Source organism: Melopsittacus undulatus, chromosome 3 (genome assembly GCF_012275295.1).
Source record: "Melopsittacus undulatus isolate bMelUnd1 chromosome 3, bMelUnd1.mat.Z, whole genome shotgun sequence".
Classification (NCBI taxonomy): Eukaryota; Metazoa; Chordata; class Aves; order Psittaciformes; family Psittaculidae; genus Melopsittacus; species Melopsittacus undulatus.
The window spans coordinates 43,108,258-43,131,528 of NC_047529.1; the positions used below are offsets into that span (position 1 = coordinate 43,108,258).

General features: G+C 36.4%; 1 protein-coding gene across 1 annotated transcript in view; it reads left to right on the top strand.

The window, feature by feature from the left end:
- COL19A1 (collagen type XIX alpha 1 chain) overlaps positions 1 to 23,271 on the top strand; it is a 181,928-nt gene that overhangs the window by 111,447 nt on the left and 47,210 nt on the right. The window contains exons 17-22 of the mRNA XM_034060919.1: positions 7,767 to 7,820; positions 15,572 to 15,625; positions 20,415 to 20,477; positions 21,228 to 21,272; positions 22,213 to 22,248; positions 23,188 to 23,223. Coding sequence (XP_033916810.1) covers positions 7,767 to 7,820; positions 15,572 to 15,625; positions 20,415 to 20,477; positions 21,228 to 21,272; positions 22,213 to 22,248; positions 23,188 to 23,223 — 288 coding nt within the window. The remainder of the gene's footprint in view (positions 1 to 7,766; positions 7,821 to 15,571; positions 15,626 to 20,414; positions 20,478 to 21,227; positions 21,273 to 22,212; positions 22,249 to 23,187; positions 23,224 to 23,271) is intronic.

The window sequence follows — 23,271 nt, forward strand, 5'->3', positions numbered from 1 at the left end:
TGGAGACAAATCATGAATGGTGTACCCCAGGGCTCAATACCGAAGCCAGTACTGTCCACCATCTTTGCTAATTATATAACAACTGGGACAGAAAGTAGCAGAGAAATAGGGCAAGAGGAATCGCATCAAGCTCAACAAGGAAAAATGCAAAAGTCTGCATCGAGGGAGGAATAAACCCAGGTATCAGTATACACTGGAAGCAAGCTGTCTGCGAAGAAGCTTTGTGGACAAGAACCTGCTGGCAAAATAAGGCCAGCAGTATCCTGGGATGAATTTGGAAGAGCATTGCTAGCAGATCAGGGGGGAGATATCATTCCCCTTTGAGCAGCACTGGTAAGACCGTGGCAAGAAAGACATGGACTTACTGACATGGGTCTAGCACAGGATCCCAAAGTGGATTAAAAGGACTACGGCATCCTTCAGAAAAGGAGAGGCTGAGAGAGCTGGGACTCTTCAGTCTGGAGAAGACTCACGGCAGATCTTAGTGTGTATAAATACCTGATGTGAGGGAATGAAGAGGGAGCCAAATTCTCCTCACTAATGGCTAGTGACAGGACAGGAGGCAATGGAAACAAGTGGAAAACTGGGAAATTCTATCTGAACAAAAGAAAACATGTCTCTATTGTGGAAGTGGTCAAATACTGATACAGGTTGCCCAGAGACATTGTAGAGTCACAATCTGTGGAGATATTCGGAAGTCAAGTTGACACAATCCTGGACAATTGATCCTGCCTGAGGAGGCTGATTGTGCTACATGATCTCAAGTGGTCACATTCAGCCAAGATGATTCTGTGATTTTTATTTAACTATCTCTGGCTTATTCTCAGCGTAGCTGCCAACAGCTTCATTTTTGGGATTAATAGGATGGGGTGTTTTTATATTTCATATATATTTAAACAAACTAATTCTCCGCTGTGGTGATTTCGCTGGTTCCAATGATGAATTCAGTTCAAACATTTACAAATCTTTCTACAATACCACAGCCATATTCTTAGCTCTGTATTCCTTGGGAGGTTGCAGGTGTCTTGAAGTAAATATTTTTGAAATAACTTCCTTATTTCCAATTGTCGTGTTTATAATACCAAATACTTCACTTAAGAGGAAGTTATTTTAGCATTATCTTAGCAATACATCAAACACCTCATAAGACCGAGAGGCCTTTGAGTTATTATATCTAGTGTTTCAGCATTGATTTCACTAAAATTGCCTGTTTGGAGACACCTTGTGAAATTGCAATATTTGCCTTATGTCAATCATCAATATACTCCCTGAGATTGCAAGATTTTTATCAAGCATGACTAAATAAAATTATTATGACACAGTGGAAATTCTAAGTAAGTAAATAAATGGGCAGGGAGCTGTTAGATTTTTCTTAACATAATTATTTAGAGTGACATCAAAATTAATTTAAATTCAAATTGCATTTATCTGTTTTATAGAACTTAAATATTTCTTTGACATAATTTGTATTCTAGTTCAGTGAGTAAATGTGGTACTCAACCAATTGTAAAACAAGCTTTACAGAGCAATGATAATTACTACACAGAAGGTCAGGTTCCTGACACAGTAGGAACAGTATTTTTCTCAGCTACAACTCTGGAATTTTGGAATCTCTTTTAATCTTCTCAGTCCTTCCTGACTTTGATGTAAGTTGGTTTTAACTATGTAAAGCTTCAGATTTTATCTTCAAGATGGAATGCTGTATGTTCCTTCATTCAGGTATTTAATAGTCTAAAAATGCTTAATGTAGAAGAGGGAGATAATTTTCAGGTTTTCTCCAGAATGTTTCTACCTTATAAAGCAAAGTAGATAACCAGTAAGGTAGGTTGCAGCTTTAAAATAAAAGAAAAATATTATTTTTTCCCCCTCTTTGGGATGAAAAGGGTTGTAAATTGGAATGTTGCAGACAGATTTTTCAACTGGAAAAGAGTTGTATAATTTTTTAATTTATTTGTTATTTCCCACTAAAAAATTGCAATCTAACTTTTAAAGGAATAGCAGAAATTATTTCACTTTTAAGATCTCATTTGGAATTTTCAGGTTGCCTTCCAAATACTCTATTATCAGTGGGGTTTTTTTAATGTCCCTTAGTAAAAGGTGTAGCAAATGAAAGAGTATGAAATTTCCTATACTTAAAAATTAAGGTGTTAATTATAAAAATATCTAAATGTAGTTGAAAAAAGTCTACAAGCTATTTTTAATTCAAAATGCACTTCTGTGTATATACTTGAAAAATTGTGGTGGATATTGTGTAGGGATTTATTGGCAAATCTGGCTGTGGCATTTGACTACTTGGCACTGCTACGTGTGTTTTAAAAACTTTTTTGTGTGTTTGTTAAATGCATTTGTATAATATTATATCATCTGGCTAGGTGCTACCTCTTATCATTTTTTTAATACCAAAATGAAGAAACTAGAACTTATTGAAAATCATTCCTAAAACTGGAAAGGCAGATTTGAGTGCAGGAATGCTTCTACATTAGCCAGAAGCTCCCTAGTGACTTTTCTTCCAAAACAGCGGATTAGGGTCTCAGTGCTGTATTCTTGTGAGCCGTGTTTCTGTGAAAGGCCTTAGTGGGATATGAGGGACAGATTTTTCACTTGTTATCTACAAAAAGCTTTATTTCCTGCCTTCTAGCCTTATTTCCTATGACTTTATTCAGGTTTAACATGTAGTGCAGAGGTTAATTTGTAGTACACTGGTTACCATAATACATCCTCAAGGCCAAGATTAATAGGATTGAAGAAGGAATTCTACATTCAAGTCCTAATGCTGTTTTACGGAAGTTAAAATTGTGTCATTGACTGCAATATAGATTTCAAATTTAACAAAGAAAATGTTCAAACTATAGGATTTCTAATGATTAAAAAAAAATAAACTTGTGCAACTGTGACACTACCAAAGTTAATGACAACATTATTGTTAACAGCAGTTGTACAGTCAGGTGCTTATATGTCAAAGTTCTCTTTAAAAATTGCCAACTTTTTACTATATGCATGATAGAAAGTAACGACTTTGTATTCATGCTGCACATTTGTTGTAGATTTGACATCTTTACTTTGTGATCTATGAAATAGTTGATTGGGATTCTGGATAACTTTCTCCTATCCCGCAACAAATCAGTAGATGTGCACTGTTGAGTAATGGGGTTGGGTGGGTGATTCCTCTGATTTTTGTGATTAATTATTATCTTCAGCTTCTGGATAGCTTTTGAACCGACTTTCTTACTGATAACATCATGTGGTGTCTGCCTTCACTCCCTTGAAGTGGCAGTCTGGCAAGGTTTTTCTGGTAAAACACAGAGCAGAGGACTGTCACCAGCTTTGAGCTGGGTTTCCTCTGTGTTGTGACTACAAACAGAGAAGGAAAACTGGGAAGTTTATTTTAACTGGGTATATCTCTTGGAGGACTGAGACAAAGGAAAATCTTTTTTCTGTACTCTGAATTAGCATAGGTACTGGGACTTGTCTGGCTGCTTGGTGTCAGCTTTGGTCATCTGGAGAAAGTCTTTTTAACTGCCCAGAGTTCCGCTTGCATAGTGTATTTAGGTGCCCAAGAGGCTGGTGGGTGATCATGAGTTGGGCCCTCTAAGATGGGGATCTTTAGTTTCCACTTGCCTTCTTCAGGTGTATCTGTCCCTTCATCAGTTTGCTTTTGAGAATTATTCAAGAGAATCTTAGTTTAGCTTGGCAAAGGAGTTACATAAGCCTCATTAATCTTGCATAATAACTACAGTGGTTAAGATTTTAATGCCTAGCTTCCTCCTTCCTCTAGAACTAGTTCCTGTTTTGAAATGTGATGATGTGTTTGAGGAACTTTTAATTAGCAGTTTCCCTTGAAAATTCACACAGGCTTATTCTAAGAGCTTTTCCCTTCATATTCAAGTGTGGGTTCTTTAAATTATTATTTCCATAAATCAGGTCAGCATCCCTACACAACTCTGCTTGACTTTTATCCTAAAATAATCCAGATCTTATTTTTAGACATTGGGATTAGCCATTTTACTCTTCTATATTTAGAGATATGCAAATATAGGAGTGCAATGTGATACAGCAGGGGGTTACAATGTAAACTGAATTGTTGCATTGTGTTTTGGACCTGCAGCAGTGCCCAGGGGCAGCAGCCAGATTCAGAGCACAAGCTTATGGAAGGATGCACAGAGCCTTTCTTCTGAACAGCTTTCAATCTGATGTAAAGCAAAGTTCATCAAGTGATTTTGATTAACAGAAAGTGTAAAGGAAGAGAGTAATAAGGAGTGCAGTTGACCATGCACTTCAGCTGGGCACTCAGCTGGGGTTAGCTGAAGTGTATAATCTCATTTATTTTTAATATTTTGTCCTTCCTGCCCCTAACCTAGCAGTTGTGGAGCCATTTGTGTGTGTATTGTGTGAAGTTTGTCCTATGGAAAAGAAGAAAGTAGCCGACTGCCCAAATTTGTTAAGGGCAGGCATTCCATGTCGAGGGTCAATACTAGTAGCATTTAGACAATTTCTTATCACATTATGAAAAGAAAAAAAAAGAAGTATGCACCATAAAGGAAATAACCAGCAACTGTTTTGGTTTCCTGTAGTTATTATTCTAAGAAGCATTAGACAACTTGTTGACACTGTCTTTTTTAAGTTAGTGAAAATGGTATTGCATTTTTTTATGTAGTTAAAAGAAGTATGTAATGCCTAGAAGTGGTTTAATAGCCTCAATACTTGCTCAGTGAACTCAACTAAATAAAGGTAACGGGCCTTCTGTGCCAGCTGCCTCCACAGAGACAGCTGTACAACAGTGAGCACAGCTCTTGTGGGGCTGCTAACCTGCTTCTGAGAAGGAGATGGGAACTGTGGCTCTCTGCTAAGCCTACTTTATGAATCAGGACACCAAGATGTTTTCACTTCTTTCTTGCCAGAAGGAAGACTCAGAATCAAACTAAATATTTAGTCACAGTCTGGATAATGGTCTGCTCAAGGCAATGCCATAATGGGCTTATCAAAAATATTATTTTAATTGTTTTAATTATCCTAAGCAAAAACATAAGCTATTTTACTTACACTCTTACTATAGTATATATTTTATTTTTTTCCATACTGATGCTAGGAAGTCATAGTAAGCATGAGTGCTGGCAAGTAGGTGGAGCTGTGTGTATCCCAAACATTTAAATCTCTATCTGAAAGGCATTGCTGACAGGTAGTGGCCTTTTACATATTTCCATCTTAAAATTAAAATATCAATTCAGAAGGGTACTTGTAGAAAAAAAAAAAAGGACTGTCATTCCTGAACTGAAGCTGGTGTTTCACTCCAATCTGTGTGATTGTTCTACAGGTTTTCTTTACACATGACACAGTATAATGACTAATATAATCATTGCATAAAAGGTAGGCAAGTGTTTCTTCTGTGTTTCACCTGGTAGGTGTTCTGGTAGTTCATAAATGACAGTGAAAAATAACTACCCCAATTATTTTATTTTATTTTTTTAACTGACTTCTCAGAAAGTTTGTGAAGTTTTAGCTTTGTAACATGTTATAAATCACATTTTAGCTCATCTTGTAAATAGAGACAAAATTGCCTTCCCAGCCTATTTCATGTTTTCCTGTGTAATTAACACCTCGTTCACAGTTGTGTCTGCCAGTCAAAACTCTGCCTTCTTCCTCCTGACACTTCCTTGATACTTTGTTTAGACTGCTGAGATTTTAAGTGTCATCCTCAGTATACTTTAAATAAGTCCAAACAGGAAAAGGAAGGTGCTTCAAGAAGTCAACCGTGTAGATCATTATAACCCAGAGGGGCTATTTTAAAAGTATGAAACAATTTATATTTGTTTACTATTTACATCATTACTTCTCGATCCATTTTTCATACCAAGTAAAGTGCACTGGTTTTTGAAAAAGCCAGGAAATACTGGTTTCCATCTGTATTTCTGAAGATCAGTCCAAAAATCTGGATCTAGCTAATAGCCCCTTTCTATTGTGCATGTGTGCCTTTTCCAGTACTGTGCCCTCTGTCAGTCTACTTGCTTGCCCAGTGAACTGCATGAGTGAGCTGATCAAAGTCAGAAACAACTCTATATTTTCTGTGGGCTGTCCTTACCCCGGATGGGTTCCCATCTTGGGCTCATCACAGGGCTATGTGGACAGTGTTACCAGCACAGGAGAGGACATGCAGGGGCTGGGTAGTAAGTAGCAGTATAGTCTTGGGCCCAGTGGAGGCACCTAGGACCACATGTTGGTTCTGAAAATTTGCCCTAAGGTGCCCTAGTTACAGCCCTGCATGTGCGAGTATTGGTGGGATTAACCAGCTCAGCACATAACATATGTCTCAGCTAGTTAAGACCCAGGAATTTGTCACTCCAAATATGCTGAGGTAGTACATTTTTTTTTCACACTGCCCTTAAAACACACTGACTGACTGAGGACCTTCATACAACCACAGTGGCAGTGTAGATGTTATGTGGCACAGCCTAGTGAATGAAACACATTCCTACAATCCCTGTTCGGTTCTTCAACTTGAAGGGCTCACAGTCCTGCTTCTCAGGAGAGTCCCTAGTGTCTATGCAAGACATCTAAATGCCTCTGCAAGCTCACTGCCCTGATGATCTACAGGAGGGAGGAAGAGGGTTTTCCTACCCTTACTGTCATCATCTTGTTTCCCCTCAGCATAGATGAAGATTAATGAAAGGCAGAGCGTTAGAGTGATTGAGTATTGATTTCCTGTAGATCAAGGCTCTCACCTGTAAAGAGGGAAGCTGAAATTTCACTTTCTGTTCCTTAGATTACTTCTGTAGTTTGTCTGAGATTGCTGTTTAATAAAACACAGAAGGAGGCTTAGCAGGAGGGACCATAGCTTACACAAATATCCCTATGTGCTAATTGTGAGCTGTCAGCAAGCATTTTCATTTTTTAACTTCTTAAGCCAAGTTTTCACCAGGACATCCCCATAACACTTTTTGTTAATTTACATTTGCCATATGCAAGGGAAAAATTTAGTCTTAATGGATATACTTCATTTTTTTTGCCGTCTCACCTAGATATTAGTTGTTCTCAGCTGTTGTTTCTAAAAAATGTGCATCAGATTTCAGTTTGGCAATAAAGATGTAAATTATTTCCATTTTTATGTTGATCTTGCTAAAAAAAAAGCAAGTTGTACAGTCAAGCTCTGTACTAAAATTTTTTAATAGTTACATGTGCATGATTTTTAGAATCTGAGTGGAAAGTTTTCCATTAACTTAAGTAGACTTTTATGGACCTTAATTTTTAATGCAAATGATTTTGCATGTGCATTATATACACAGATGGTAGTAATTGCATGAAGAAGGTGAACTGTTTTTGCAAATAAATCTCTGACTTTTCTGCTTGTTATATCCTGGAGAAGGTGTTTGTTAAGTGAGTTATATTGTGCATATGCATTTACTGTGCAAGTCAGGGTGACTACTGCAGCAAAGTTTAGTATCCCAAGATGTGGTGTATTCAGATAAAATGTAATTTCTTTGCACCTCATCAAGATGCTCTGTTTATAGCCCTATCACTGTGCACTCACATTTGAGACATAGTTTTAAAATGTGACAGTAAATGTTCCAGTGATGCAAATATAGTTTGTCATAATTATTATTATAAACAATCCTAAAAGTATTTACAGTTACTGATACAAGTGTTCATTTTGGATAGGTTTTGAATTTTTTACAAATAAGCAAGGCAATATATCTTTTCTTAGACAGAATTCTTATTCCAAAACAGTCATTAGTTATGGCATTTATGTGTCTGCTGTTCTTTTTTGTTTCCAGGGAAGACGTGGCAAACCAGGCCCCCCAGGAAAACCTGGACCACCAGGACCTCCTGTGAGTAACTAGGGAGGGGAATGGGAAATTTTCAGTCTATCTGGTATTTTTTTAGCATTTTTGTAGCAGGTTACCTGATTGTAACTGTGGTTGAAAACAATTAAGCCATTTGTACTTTGCTGTGTCAAGCAGCCACTGTTGCTAGCCTTTTGATACGACAAAGATAAAAGAATTGGGTCCACAAATACAAGGGACTACACAGGAGAGAAAGAGCAAGATATGGACTTCAGTGGAGGAAGCTGAAATTGTCTGGCATTCAAAAAAAGACTGGCCATGTATGGTAAATGTGAATACTTTGCAGTCATTCACTTTGCTAAATGTATGATGCTCTGTAAAAGATGGGATAATTTCTGTCTCAGAGGGGTAATCTGAAAGGTGAAGAACTGTGTGCAGCATGTGCCAACTGCCTGAATGGTGGGGAGGATTATACCCAACACTAGAATGAGCACTTACTGTAGTTCAAATGAGTTTACTGAAGAATTAAAAAGATTAAGAAGTACATGACTCGGTGAAAGGATTTGTAATATGAAGAACTAAAGGGTTTAGCTCAGATCTAAGAAGTTTGGGATTTAATTTTATTTTTTTCTTTTCCTGTAAGAGATACATGATTTCAAATTTGAAGTCAGGCATGGATGTATGTTAGTCTAGAATGAGCACAGCCTTCCTCTGGTAGAGGAAGACCTGGTTATATTTATAAAATTCCCTATATGATGATGGCTTGGCTTTGCGAGTGAAAATTTTGGGAAGGGCTTTAACCACGCTTACTTCAAGCACGATGACCAAGGGCAAGTGGGATATGCAAATCTGGTTTGAAAAGGGTGCTTTAGTCAATCAGGGAGTGTCCGACTAGGACTGACATCTCCTGAGTAATCTCGAGCTACCCATGCGCTGGTCTGCCCGCATGCAAGGTTGGATCTGCTGCTACCCATGCACCTTGTCATCTAAGATGCTGTTGTGCACAAATACAAAACAGCCATTAGTTTGTGGATTAAGTAAACTGTTAATGCTTTACATTCTTAGTATTAAACAAGGATTTAATAGTTCCTTTTTCTGCTTTCCTGAAATAGGTAAAGGATAGCAGTTTATGCATGAGAACATTGGATACATATGCTTCAGCCTCACTGCAAGGGAAAACTTGTCGTATTTTTAGAGAGGAGAATAATGCATTGCTGCATAAAATACAGTGGCTAAAATGAAATAGATGACATTTACATACATCTAAAATTTTATAAATATTTTTCCCTTTTTCTTTGCAAAATATATTCAGAAAGAGGAGTTGATGATGGAGTTTAGTTATCCTGTATAAAACTAAAGAGTTTAAAATTCATTCCTCTTCTCCCCTACATGTAGTCATATTAAAGTCTTGCTCATTTGAATCTTTTGTACAGTTCGGGCTTCCAAATGTTGAAATAGTACTGTAGTCTGCACGAGTCTGAGCAGAGGAAAGGAGTGATGTGGAATCTTTCATGAAACAAATGAAAAAAAAAAAAAAAAAAAGAAAAATTAAAAAGGCAAACCAAACCATGGCAGAGGTCCGTGTTGCACATAATCTGCATAGTTTTTTGTGAGCCAGTGAAGAGCTGTTTCTCCATTACAGACTTCTGCCATCACAGATTTGCTGGCAGGTCAGGCTTGTGAAGATGTATGATCCTCAGCAGATATACCAGTAATCTTCAGTAAAAGCTAAATTGCACTTTAATTACTGAGACCTAGTTCACATTGTTTTTACAGCAAATAGAAAGCTCAATTTTGTCAGCATAGCAGCATTCATACAAGGGAGCTCTATATGGTACCATAGCCTAGCACTGCATATCAGAAAAGCATTCTTCAAGCAGCCACTGCCTAAATGTTGGCTAAAAGTATTTGTTTCTGACTATCTTACTGCAGTCCTTTGGATACAGCTATACCAGCATCTTGTGTTCACCTTCCAAGTCTTAGCATATAACACATAGAAAAAGCATGCTTTAGAAGCAGTAATGCCTGCTAGTGTGCATTGTGAGAATCCCTATGTTTAAATTACTACAGCCTGTACATACCAAAGAAGATATTGACATAGTCTGTCACTTCTCATCTCCTTATCAAGGCTATATTGTGCTTCTAGTTATCTCTTCTAATATTAAGTAGTGGCAGCTTTCTCATCCACATGGATATATTGTGGGCCTTTACTTTGGCCTTTACTTTGGCCTTTCCAAAGAATATCATACCTGCAGGGAGGTTGCTTTTAGAAGTTTGGCATATGCAGGTACAAAATGCTTAAGAGATTGGCTGAACATGTTAAAATTAGACTTTTCAGCAAAAGTAAGTTTGGTGTTTGGTTGATGTTTTGAACTAATAGAATCATAGAACAGATTATGAAGGACCTTAAGATCATCTAGTTCCAACCTAGGGACACCTCACACTAAACCATATCACCCAAGGCTCTGTCCAACCTAGCCTTGAACACTGCCAGGGATGGAGCATTCACAGCTTCCTTGGACAACCCATTCCAGTGCCTCACCACCCTAACAGTAAAGAACTTCTTTCGTATATCCAATCTAAACTTCCCCTGTTTAAGTTTTAACCTGTTACCCCTTGTCTTATCACTACAGTCCCTAATGAAGAGTCCCTCACCTGCATCCCTATAGTCCCCATTCAGATACTGGGAGGCTGCTATGAGGTCTCCACACAGCCTTCTCTTCTCCAGGCCGAACAGCCCCAATTTTCTCAGCCTGTCTTCATACAGGAGATGCTCCAGTCCCCTGATCATTCTCATGGCCCTTGAATTTGAATTTGAGAAAAAGAGATTCAATCAGTTTTTATGGTAGCTACAGTACACACTGCGTGTTTGAAATTAATAAATTTACCTAATTTATTAATCAAACTCTGTCATGGCATTAAATACTTAATTTAGAAATTAGAGTAGCCAGCTGTTCAGTAAGGACAAAAACAAACCTAAGAGAAGGAAAGTTCTGCCTCCATGAGGAGGAAGTTGTTAAACAGGGTACAATGCCCAGAGGTTTGTTGTAAAGCACATTCCAAGAAAAAGTGGGTGCAGGGAGAGAGATCACATCCTAAATAATTAAAAAGAACAGTGGACACTACTAAATGGTGTGAGTTTTGATTAAAGTAATCACTTTTTACCTATTTTCTAACCCTCTTTCTATACCTCATACCTTTTTTTTTTCCTAAGATAATTTCTGGGGGATTTTTTTTTTCTTTTCTTTTTTACTTCCAGTATGGTTGATGTTTGCAGTGACTTTCTAGTCCCTAAACATCATCTGCCAACAATCCCACATCTTTGGTTAACAACCTATGTCAGTGTTAGAAATTCAGATAGATTGGGCAACTGGTGATGAAACTGCTCAGTTGAAGTGGGACTTTATGCATCTTTTGTACCAGGTATCCACTCTTTTGTGTCATTTTTCTCTTATCCTTTCTTTTATGTCATTTTTTCCCTTTGGAGAAAATCCTGTGCCTATAAAAGGGAAGGGGTCAATGAAGATTTTATGGATGGGTTTATAAAAAAATTTTCATCTATGCAGATGATGTGCCTCTTTTGAATATTTTTTAAAGTTTATTAAATGTTGAAGACTTTAAAAGTGTTCTTGTTATTCCCTTCTGGTTCAGAATTAATGGTTTGCATCCTTGCTCTGTCTGATGTTAGTTTTGAATACAGTTCTGTTATTTCAATACAAAATGTGTGCTTTCACTTGTCTCACTCCAGCAGGTAACAATTTATGCTGAAAACGAGGAATCCAAATGGGTTAGGTAGAACAGCAGCTCCCTCTAGTGCTCTATGATCCGTTCTCCCCTTTTAAAGAGCCTGGAGAGCAATTTAAAACTTCTGTTAAATACAATATTCATTTCACTCTCAGAAGCATTCTGAAAATTACAATTGTGAAATCAAAATCTCTGTACCCTTCAAATTTATTTCGTACATTTTCTCACTAGCATCTTCTTCTAAAGTCTTCTGAAAAAAAAAAATTGTCTCTTTCAAATGCTGTTTTCCTGCTTGGCATGGCTCTTCACTGAAATTGAAATGCTGACTTTGTGAAACAAAAGGAAATACTGTGATAGTCGAATGCTGTGAGGTTGTAAGTACGCCATTTTGATCTGCCTTCAGAACAGAACTGATAGCTTTCTTCTACCACTGCTGCTAACAAAAATATCTACAGGATGTAGCAATTCAGAAGCGCTTACCAGCAGTCCATAGCTTATTTTGCATATGTACAATGCATTGTCTTTCTAGTTCCCACACCATTTTTTTCCCCCAGTACTTAAAAGGAAGGTATTTGAACTTCGTATTTATATGCTGTTGCCCTAAGGATGTACAGGCCCACTTCTGCAGTCTTCACTGAGGCAAAAGGCTTTTCTGGTCTTGGGTTCTAGAATTAGTACCTGGTTTTGTGTAGAGCTCTGTTAAGAGGAGATCGTTTCTTTTTCTGTTAGTCTTGTTTAGAAAATAGGTCCATGATGTCTGGTACATTACGATCAGTTGTAGGGGGTTTGGGGTTTAGGGATTTTGTTGTTGTTTTATTATTATTTTTACTTTTGCATGAGTCAGCAACTCAGTGTTTCGACTTACATGGGTGTGCTAGAGGAAATTGTTCTTTGGGGTGGCCCAAGTATGGCTTCTGCCCACTGCTGTTGTTTGGCAAGAAGGGAAGTGCTATCAGCACTAGTTTTTAAAGGTAGGTGTCCTGGGTTCAGCAGTAGCAGTCATGCTGAGCCCAGGACAGTAGGAAACATCAGGACTACCTGGTTTGGCCAAGTGCCATTTGCCTAAGAAGCTCTCTATGGCAGAGGTGGGAAACAAATTTGGGGAATGCTAAATCAGAGTAAACTGCAATCAGGATTATTTGTCCTCTTAAGTGTGCTGTTCTCTACCAATATATCCAAAGTTATTCCTTGCAACCAGGATGCATTTATTTCACAATTTCTATAGCCTTTGAAGCTGTCATTCAGTTTATCATTTACCTTCACAAGGGGCTGAACTTGGTATCTTTTATCTTCACAACTATTTTTGCTAGGAAGATTAGTTTTGTTACTCCTTAAAGTCTTAAATCTAAGTAGGGTTTCAATTTTGTTTGCATATGAGGCAATGGAGAAGTTCACAAACTACTTCTGTGAATAAATTTCTTCATTTAATTCCATACACTTTTTTGGTTTCTTGTTATTCAGTATGTATGTCAATGCCACCAAACTAGTTATCTTAAGTAGCCAGCAGTTTGCCTTAGAAATCTCATTTCCATTGCCTCGGAAAATACTGTCATTTCTCTACCAATATTTTGAAAGTGAATGAATGTTATCAGTTAATTACAATAAACAGAAAATTAAAGCAATGATAAGTGAAAATTGTCAGTAGCATTTCTGGTATTTCTGGACTTTTAGCTGCTTTTTAGAAGAATATTGGAAATGCTTACACAGTAAGATGGGAATGGCTGGCAAGAGCTCGTCATATTGCTTATTTTTATGCATTTAAGTTTTTAAAATCCATATCAAAATGTAATTTATTACATGTATTCTATCCTGGTAGACATCATGCCTCCATCATTCTTTCTGTTTTCTCTTTGGAATAGTTATAGAATATTGCACATCTGCACCGATGAGTTTCATGATTATTTATGTTATAGTGATCAGAATAATAGTATTTTATTTTAATGGACAGGCACACAACTGAAATAGATGGATAAAATGATTATAGTTAGTCACTTTCAGGGCTATGTTCTCCAAAATGGTTTGTTCTTGATATGCAACCAGTGCAATTTAGTTCTTATACAGTTTACTGCATGGACTGTGAGATTGGGTAGACTTTTTCAGCAGTCTCATCTTTACAGAAATGCAGATTAGCTGTAATAGTTAATGGAGAAAACTATAAACCTCAGAAATTTCACAGTTTGAAGCTATTTCATTTTAAGCACCTGTGCTTTTATTCCTGCCTTGTCTATAGAAATAATATCCAAAATCTGTTTGTAATTTTGGAAAACACTCAGGATACATTTCAGTTCTTATTTGTACAACCGTACACTTTGTGTTTTTCATTTCCCTCAATTACACAACTTGATACTAAAATATAAAAAGGAAACCCCACTCAAGTGAGCTTCAAAGTGGCAGATGTGCAAAATTCTCATTCCAAATCTAGAAATTGCCTGTGAAATAATTCTTAAACTCCTGTTAATTTTATTGCTTCTTCACTTGCAAACCAATACTACTTATTCCTTTTTGTCTGTAGAGACATTTGAGTGGATTATGTATGCATCTAACTTAGCAGAGAGAAACAGTGTGGAAAGGTAGAAAGACTAGAGTTTAGGAAAACATCCTTGAATAAAAGTATTTTCTGTTGCTGTACACTGGTTTTATTAATTTTATTTTAGAAAGAATGATGTAAAGATAGAATTATTAAATGTATGTCAGTTATTGAGAATGGAAAGACTAAAACCAGAGGAAGTGTTTTACCTCTGGTAACAAAAGGCTGTGGCAGTCAAGAATGCAACCCAAATGCCTTAAGTTCCTTGACTGCCTAAGTCATGAGACAGTTCTGTGGGGTTTTGAGGTTATGTTTCAAAACTGTTACACGTGCAAAGGCTATCCAGTTTGTCAAAAATATCTGAGAGGTTGGGATTGGTGGCAGAAACAGCATTCGGTCCTTTTTGGTTTATATGGTTGCAGCAGTTTCATTTATAGAAAAACAGTAAAGGAAACAACATGGTGGGAAATGGGAAGGGGGAAAGAATTGTCTTTTTTTATTGCCTGCAGGCTTAGAAAGTCCTACAGTGATTCTGGATTCAAGGTTTTGATACCATAGGAGTAGAGAATTAGCATTGAGGCATCTAATAAGTAGGCACTGTCAAAAGTAAAAGTTCTGCCACTAACTTCAGAAATCAGAGCTGAGCAAACATCTTAGGCAAATTGTTATGACTATATTTATCTTATATTGCAACATAAATTTGAAGTGACAATTCACTTCTGAAATAAAATGGAAAAATTTATAGCATTGTATCTCTGCTGATATTGGGGAACTGAGAGGGAGTGAGGCACCTATGATGTTTCTAAATCTTCCTAATGTACCCTAATATTTTAAGTACCGTTATCTTTCTGTAAAAATGTAATCACAGTAAAATACATAGGATGATGTTTCATAATTTAGTGATGATATCTTGACACACCTGTTGTTCTGGTGTGCTGCAGTAATGTTATAGAATCATAGGATCATTTAATAGTTAGGGTTGGAAAGGGCCTTAAGATCATCTAGTTCCAACCCGCCTGCCATGGGCAGGGACGCCTCACACTAAACCATGCCACCCAAGGCTCTGTCCAACCTGGCCTTGAACACCTCCAGGGACGGAGCATTCACAGCTTCCCTGGGCAACCCATTCCAGTACCTCACCACCCTCACAGTAAAGAACTTCTTTCGTATATCCAATCTAAACTTCCCCTGTTTAAGTTTTAACCTGTTACACCTTGTCTTGTCACTACAGTCCCGAATGAAGAGTCCCTCATTTTCTCTAACAGACTGATTCAATCAAGTCCATTCCATTCAATCCAAACTCAAAGATTTAGAAACTGACTCTCCTTCTCCTCTGTGCCTGAAAAAAAAGATATAATGAACTTACAGAAAATGATTTATTGTATAGTAAAATAAAAATCAAAACCATTGTACATGACCGCTACTCTTACAATATAACATTAGTTAAATAAAATGTTACATTAAAATGATCTTCTGTTGCTTTCTTTTCTTTTTTTTTTTTAATTTTGTTTTGTTTTCCATGTAGGGTCCTTCTGGACTAAAAGGAATTCTGGATTCACTGAACAAACATTATAATGAGGTATGGAGATTTTATATAGTGTGCATGAGTGTGTGTGTGTGTTTATGGCTAGCAAGTGTCTAAGGTAGAAATTATGACAGTTTTGATCCCTGTGAACCACATTCCAAATTAATTCAAATGGTAGATCCTTCCCTGTCCTCTTTCTGCATCCTTCAAAGGCTCAATTTACACTCCAGTCACATACCTACTGTGTCATATATCCTGCTGACATGTGGCTTCCATCCCATCCATCTTCTTCTCATGTATTTTTGCTTGTGTATGACTCAAAAAGGAGATGGTTGGACCACCTAGCTGTTAGTATAACAGTATCAGCTTCCCATTTCTAAACCTAATTCATAGAATCATAGAATAGTTAGGGTTGGAAAGGACCTTAAGATCATCTAGTTCCAATCCCCCTGCCATGGGCAGGGACACCTCACACTAAATCATATTACCCAAGGCTTCATCCAACCTGGCCTTGAACACTTCCAGGGATGGAGCATTCACAACCTCCCTGGGCAACCCATTCCAGTACCTCACCACCCTAAAAGTAAAGAATTTCTTCTTTATATCCAATCTAAACATCCACTGTTTAAGTTTCAACCCGTTGCCCCTTGTCCTATCACTACAGTATTGCTCTAAGTGTACGCTTCCTCTATGTCTGAATAGCATTTAGATATTTAAATGTCTAAACCGACATTTCTTCTTTCTTGACCTACTCTGTTGTGATCATAAAAGTAGAACAGAAAGACAAGGAGGCATAATTTTAAAAGATCTGCTAGCAGTCCATGAGAATTGTCCTGATGTTTGTATTATAGACTAACAAAATACTGTCTTCATTATAGAGCCTTGTGCAGCTACAAGCACTTAATAGAAAAAAAGTTAAAATTGAGTAGGACATCTTTCCATGTGGCAGAGCTTTTAGATTCACATCACAGATTTTTCAAATTATTTAAGCAGTGGTAGTGTCTGCCATAGTAAGGGATCTTAATTCAGAGAAAACACAAGTTTTCTTAGAATGTAACTTACCTTATTGGAAAATCAAATTTCATTCAAAGACTGATGAAGAACTGTTACAGTAATATTTGCTAAATCTAAGAGTTACTGTGTTCACTGCATGTCATCATCATGCAAGTTGTGTTCATCATCATCCAAGTCAAGCCTGGAAGGCATCCTTTTCTTTTAGTATTAAAATAACTACAAGGAGCAGGTGAACTCAAGATATTTTTTCTTATATAACATACACAGATGAGTACTAAAATCTTTTTTTTGAATAGGGAATCTGGAGCAAAATTCATGTCAAACATACTTTCCAGTTACTTTTACAAGTTCAGTGATTTCTCTAATATTTAATCCATTCAAAATCTGTTTATCACCTTAGAATATGCATTAAAAATTAAGCATAGTTTATATGGTGTCCTGGACAGAGACTTTTTCATAGCTGGAGACTTAGTTTCTGAGTTTGATCTGCCATTTCATATATGTGTGTTGAAGTTTTTTATAATTTAAGTTGTTCATACGTTTCATTTTCTTACCAGTTTCCTTTTTCTGCCAAAGATAGCTTTCACTGATACCAGTCCTGTTTCCTCTATCAATACCATATTTATTATAACTCATTCCCTGCCTCCTGATCATTAATCTCTTTTATGCTGATAGTCCCTTTAAAGTTAATCCTGTAGGAGGAAATACAAACAAGTTGTGAACTTCAGGAACTGGCAAGCATCTGTCACCAAAAATCATGTTTCTTATCACTGTAAGGTTCTGAGATTCCTAAGGTGTGTTATATTTCCCAATTAGCAATATTCTGGAAAAAAAATGTGGACCAGCTGCTCTGTGTCTATAAATTAATCATCTTTTAAACCCTGTGCAGCTTACTTCCTTCAGCTGTCTAGATTGAAGATTTTAATGACTCTGTTATGAGCAATTAACTGTTCAACAAGGAAATGCTGCTTGGTTTCAAAGAGGGGAGATGGCTTTCTGATCTGTATAACAGGTTTTAAAAATGCAGACTTTCTGTAGCTACATGTACAGATCTTCACAGAGTCAACTTTTATGTCTCCAGCTGCTACAGCAAACATGTTAGTTTCGATATGGTTTATGATGGGATATTCCCATCAAGGACAAGCCAAAGACATCAAAGAGATCAAAGAGGAGGACAGCTTGTCTGCTTTGCCACTGATAATTCAATTAAGCAGATGTATGCACCAATAACTTTCCTTCCTCCCCACCTCTGCCCCACTGTTGTGTGATATGATGAGGACTGATATTGTTCACTGTATCTTGGAAGTACCAAGCAGTCTTTCACATTCCAGTGTATAATTTGCAGTCTACCTCAATTACTTGCATTTGTAAGATGACAGTTCAGTGATATTCTGAGGTTTTTGAGATACCTTACACCACAGGAAACAGTCTTGACATTTTACATTTTATCCGTGTTCTTAAGGATCTCACAAAGTATTCTTTGAGTTTGGATTTTTAAAGTGTTAGTATTTAAATTGTGACCACATTTGTGGTGCTATTTATTTATCCAACCCCTCCCCTCCATACCCCCCCATCCCCCCACTCCCACCCACCCCCACTCCCCCCCCCAAGGGTATTCGGGTGGCTTCTTTTCATTGGTTTTATAGAAATCATGAGAAACTGCTGCCAGAAAATTGTGGAGGATCAGTGAGAGAACTCTCCAGACTCCTGATTAATAATGTCTTTTTTTCTATAATTTCTCTGTTTCTTAGCAGATTAGATTCTTCTGACTTCTGTATGGTGTCGATGAATAGTTGTAATTACACAATGTGTTTAAATAATTTCTTGCAACCAAGGTTTTTCTGGCTCAGTATCAATCCCCTTATCGTGTAAGGACGCTGGAGTGCAAGTCTTTAAAAGCATAATTTACTTGATCCATGTGTACAGTAGAAAGAGAGCACTATAAATACAATTGCTGATTGTGGTAGCAAATTGTGCTGAATGGCAAACTGAGATCAGCAGTCTTTTTTTAATGAAGGTGAGGGGAACCTGCCAAAGATAAATAATAGCATTGATCCTTAATGGGGTGGGAGACAGTGCTGGAACATTCCTTCCTTCATCGTTCATGTTTTGTGCCTGTTCTTGCAAGGCATGACTATTTTTATATTCCTTCTTTTATGTCTTTTGTGGTTTCAGTGTAAATGAGATGCTTTGTTGTGTTCTAAATATGCATTTTGTTCTCTTCATTATGCCAAAAAGCTGATTCTGCCCTGCACTGTAGGTTATCTTCCTTCAGTGACTGGTAAATAAGGTCTCATGACTAGTGTTTATACACTCTCAGACCTCTGTTATCATCCTTTGCCTGGGTTTTCAAGGCCTCTGCTTGTCATCTTTTTCACTCACCAGTTTTCTGTACATAGAAGATTACTTCAGTCAAACCCGCTTTTATGCATCTTTGGAAAGGGCATACAGATCAGTTGAATCTAAAATGTTCTCCCAGCACATAAAAATAAAAATGAAACCACTGCAAAAAGCAGTTGAAACTACATCAGAATCTGCTCAGGAGATGTTCCAAATCATTATAACTCATTATAATTATAGCTTATTATTTAATGATTCATTATTACTTTTCTAAGATTTTTTTCATTGCCATATTTTACTTACGTTTTGTTATAGAGGGCAAATGATCTATAAATATGTGAAGAGCATTAAAATAGTTATTTGATCTAATACCCTTTTTTATTTTTGCCTCCAGTCCTCAGATTTCCTTCCTTGGGCATCTTCCTCTTGGGCTGAATTTGATAATTAGGGTAGTAACTCTGTTGAGAACCTTAAACACCAATGAAGATCCTTGAGGACATTAACATGTGTAAAAGAATAGCAAATTTTATTTAGTTTATATTCAGCTATCAACTTCTGAAAATACTAACAGAGTGTAAATGCCACTTTTATTCATCATGATGTTTTCTCATTTTAGAGATACTTTTGGATACATACATACATACATACATATCCATACGTACATATGTCTGGAACATGGCAAGGGGAAGTTGGTTTGCTCAGGGTTCCCATTCAGCCCAGTGCAGATGTTATAGGACTTGAGCTCCTTGTGTCCAGACTTGAGCTTATTTTTCAGGGTCATCGGTTTTGATGCTTTTTCCATTGTCAATAAAAGATAACATGTTCCCTTTAGGTAGTCTGAACCTGTCTTTGTGCAGAGGAAACCATTTGGTTTGTATTTTATTGTGTCTTTACCTTGTACAGAAGAGTAAATAAATGCAGTGCAATGATACCTGAGCAAGTATACAGCCTGAACCCCTGGTCCTTAAATCTGTCTGTTTTCTTTGAGGAGCAGTAAGGAGCCTTTTGATTATATTATTCTCTCTCCTTCTGTCTCACTACTGTACTAGGCCTAAATTAATTCTATTTGACATTTCATGCTGCTCAAAAGTACAAAGCTTGTGGTTTTGTTATAGAAGTGATTTTTATAGTTCTTTTCTAACATACTTGAGAAATGTACTGTAATAAGGAGCGTAAGTTCTTTGCATTGAGTTAAAAAAAAATCACAGATTTGCATAACAATATTCAACATAGACATTTCCCTTTTATGCTTTTGTTCATATTTTGCTAGTCTGACTGGAATATGAATGTATGACAAAGGATGTGTTGCTGCAGTACATTAATTAGATGCACTATGCAGGCATTTAATACCCATTTCTAATAGTAAATTAGGACTTATGAATTTACATACTAGTAAATTACATTAAATAATTATTGTAAATGCATTGTTACTGTATATAAATGGTGTCATGTCCTGTTACATGATGGTTTTGGTGATATTTCTTCCCAGAGTGATACGAGACTACTAGGATTACTTGGGACTCCTGGACTTAAAGGCCAGAAGGGAGACATTGTAAGGATTTTGGATTAAACTGTAGAAATTTCTAAGTGTCTGTCTAACCTGACACCCTTAACACAGCATCTTTGATTTGCTTTATCACAATGGTCTTTGAAAGAATAATATTTAGATATGACTGGCTCTTTAAACTCTATATTCCAATACCAGACTCACCCTGCTGTCCTGCATGTGCAGCACATAAGGCTCTTTTCTGTAATACACGATAACCAGATAGAGAAAATTCAGGAACAAGTGTGGTTTCTGCATCACTCTCTGAGGATAAGTCAAATGAGGTGGCCAGCTGGTTATGGGGAAAAAGACTCTGCAAAAGTTGAAACGCAGAAAATCTTTTACTACTAAATGGTGAATATTTAAAGCAGTTTCTCTGTAACAATGGGACTTGCTCTAAAAATTTTGTGGTCAAATTCTGAATCCACAACATAAGGCAATATATTGTGTGTAGGCATCTGTCCTGTTTAAACAGTGGAATGAATTCTTAACAATTGGACACTTTTCAAACTTGGAATAAGAGAGAAAAGTGCTTTGTCTGTGTGACAGGATTGACAACATTTTTTATTGAGAAGCCTAAAGCTCTGCTGTAGATAGCAGTCATTTCAATTAATATGATGTTTAAAGCACAGATTTCCATTGCAGTAAAAGTTATCATTAGTGCTTTACACAGAACAAAGTACAGTTGAAAGAGAGAAGTTTATTTGCACTTTTTAGGATATAAAATGTTTAAAATATAATTTATTTTGTTAAAAGGGTCAAAAAGGAGAATTGGGAATGACCGGTACAAAAGGAGAAAAGGTAAATTAATTCCTTACTTCTGTGCTTATTTGTGATGCTAGAAGGTAGCTGAATGATTATTAATCAAATCTTGGAAAATATATTCAGAATAAAAAGATATATTTAGGCATAGCTTTCAGTCTCTGAATGTCCTTAGTAATTTAGTTATGCCCATCTTTGAGAGACTATTTATGTCTATAAGTAAATTTATCTGTTCCAACAGTTCACAAAGTCCTTAACTTCAACCATACTCAAACTTTGACTGAATACCAGTTTAAGATTATGTTTATAGAAGTTTGTGATCATGTCATGAATTAGACACCATTCATATTTTTTCAAGTTAAAATGAAATCTTCAGTATCTTTATGAAAAATCAGAGTCTAATTTATTAAAATTTATAAATAAATTCCCTCATTTAATTTTTTTTATTTAAGCTTAAATTTCTCAGAAAGACTTGGAGTGGGGAATGTTACTGAGGAATAGGAATGTGTTGTATTTTTCTAAGAACATGTGATATACCCAAGTTTTTTATCCACTGAATAATGAGCATTTTGTTGTTCATCTGTTAAGCTTCCGGTTGTTTTCTTTGGTAATTTCCTTGTGTCTAAACAGTTTTCATGCAGCAGAAACTTTTTTTTTTCTCTCAATATGACAGATTCATAATTTTGTGTGTTATAAAGTACTTGTGTTTTAGAATTTGTCAGATTTGTACATATTGCCACTCTTTTTAGTTCATGTTCTTGGCCCTCCCTTCTGCTCCTTGCTTAAAAGTATCACACATGTCATGGTCTTGTCATCCAATCAACATCATCCCTCAAGTAAACTTTTGTAATCCATATACTTACGTTTTACATAAGTTTAAAAAAATAACATTTTTCAAGGAATTTACAAAAAACAGACATATGTACTATTTGCCATTTGAAAATAAATTTGTTTTAATCTCTTCTTTATGTTTCCATAGGGAGAGCCTTCTGAAAAAGGGGACAAGGGAGATCCAGTGAGTATAGCTATGTTCTGAAATCATGATATGAATAATTTACATTTGATATTTTTTTCATACTCTATTCACGCTGTAATTCTTTTCTTTGTACACTTTTATTAAATTCAGTGATTATGTAGGATAGCATATGTATTGTTTGCTTCTTAACCATGCATCAGGTTCATGCAGGTTATAAATAAGGAACAGATGCCCTGTTCTTCAGCATTTCTGTAGTTGGAAAAGTCCATGAACTGAGTTTAAATGACATGCTTTTTTTTGTTCCCTAAAGGTTCATTCTTTCAGTTTTTTCACAAAATTATAGGTGGGCTGAACTCTTCTATGTTAATTGTTTTACCAGTTTCCAGTGTGGCATTTAATATCAGCTAGTTTTCTTATGGCTGTCTTATGTGTGCATTTTTTTTTACTTTCTTTTTATTGTTGTTATTTTTGGGTATATTTTCAGAACACTCATTCTGTAAAGAGTCTGTTTAAATGTGTTGCTTATCTTTAATTAACTATTGTTCTCTCTTAGAACATTTGACGAAAGCTACTTATGCTGTTTAATACACAACTGAAGGCTGCTCGGATACTTCAGATTAACATACTATAATAACCAAACTGAGACATACTGTAATAATATGTAGCTTTGGAGATTAATACTGTCTCACCAGTGGAGATTTAGCAGTGAAGAACAAGCTTTAGACTGGGGAAGCTTTTAAGCAAATGCAATGTCTTCAAACATTTCTTCTTTAAAACACTAGGAAAACCTGCAAACAGAATTAGTTTGAAACAGGAATGGCATTTGGAGTTTGCTCAAGCCATCAGAAATTCTTTAATGTTTTCTCAATATGTGTTAAGTTTACCAACTACGTTATAATATTTTAAGGCAGCAAATTAAACTCTTAGTTGGTCTTGGTTAAAGTTTTAACTTCTTATGGTTATACCTGCTGTTTTCAGGGAGAAACTGGAATGGAAGGATCAAAAGGAAGTAAGGTATGTTTTGACCTGTACACACTATGTATACATCACTGGTATGCAGAG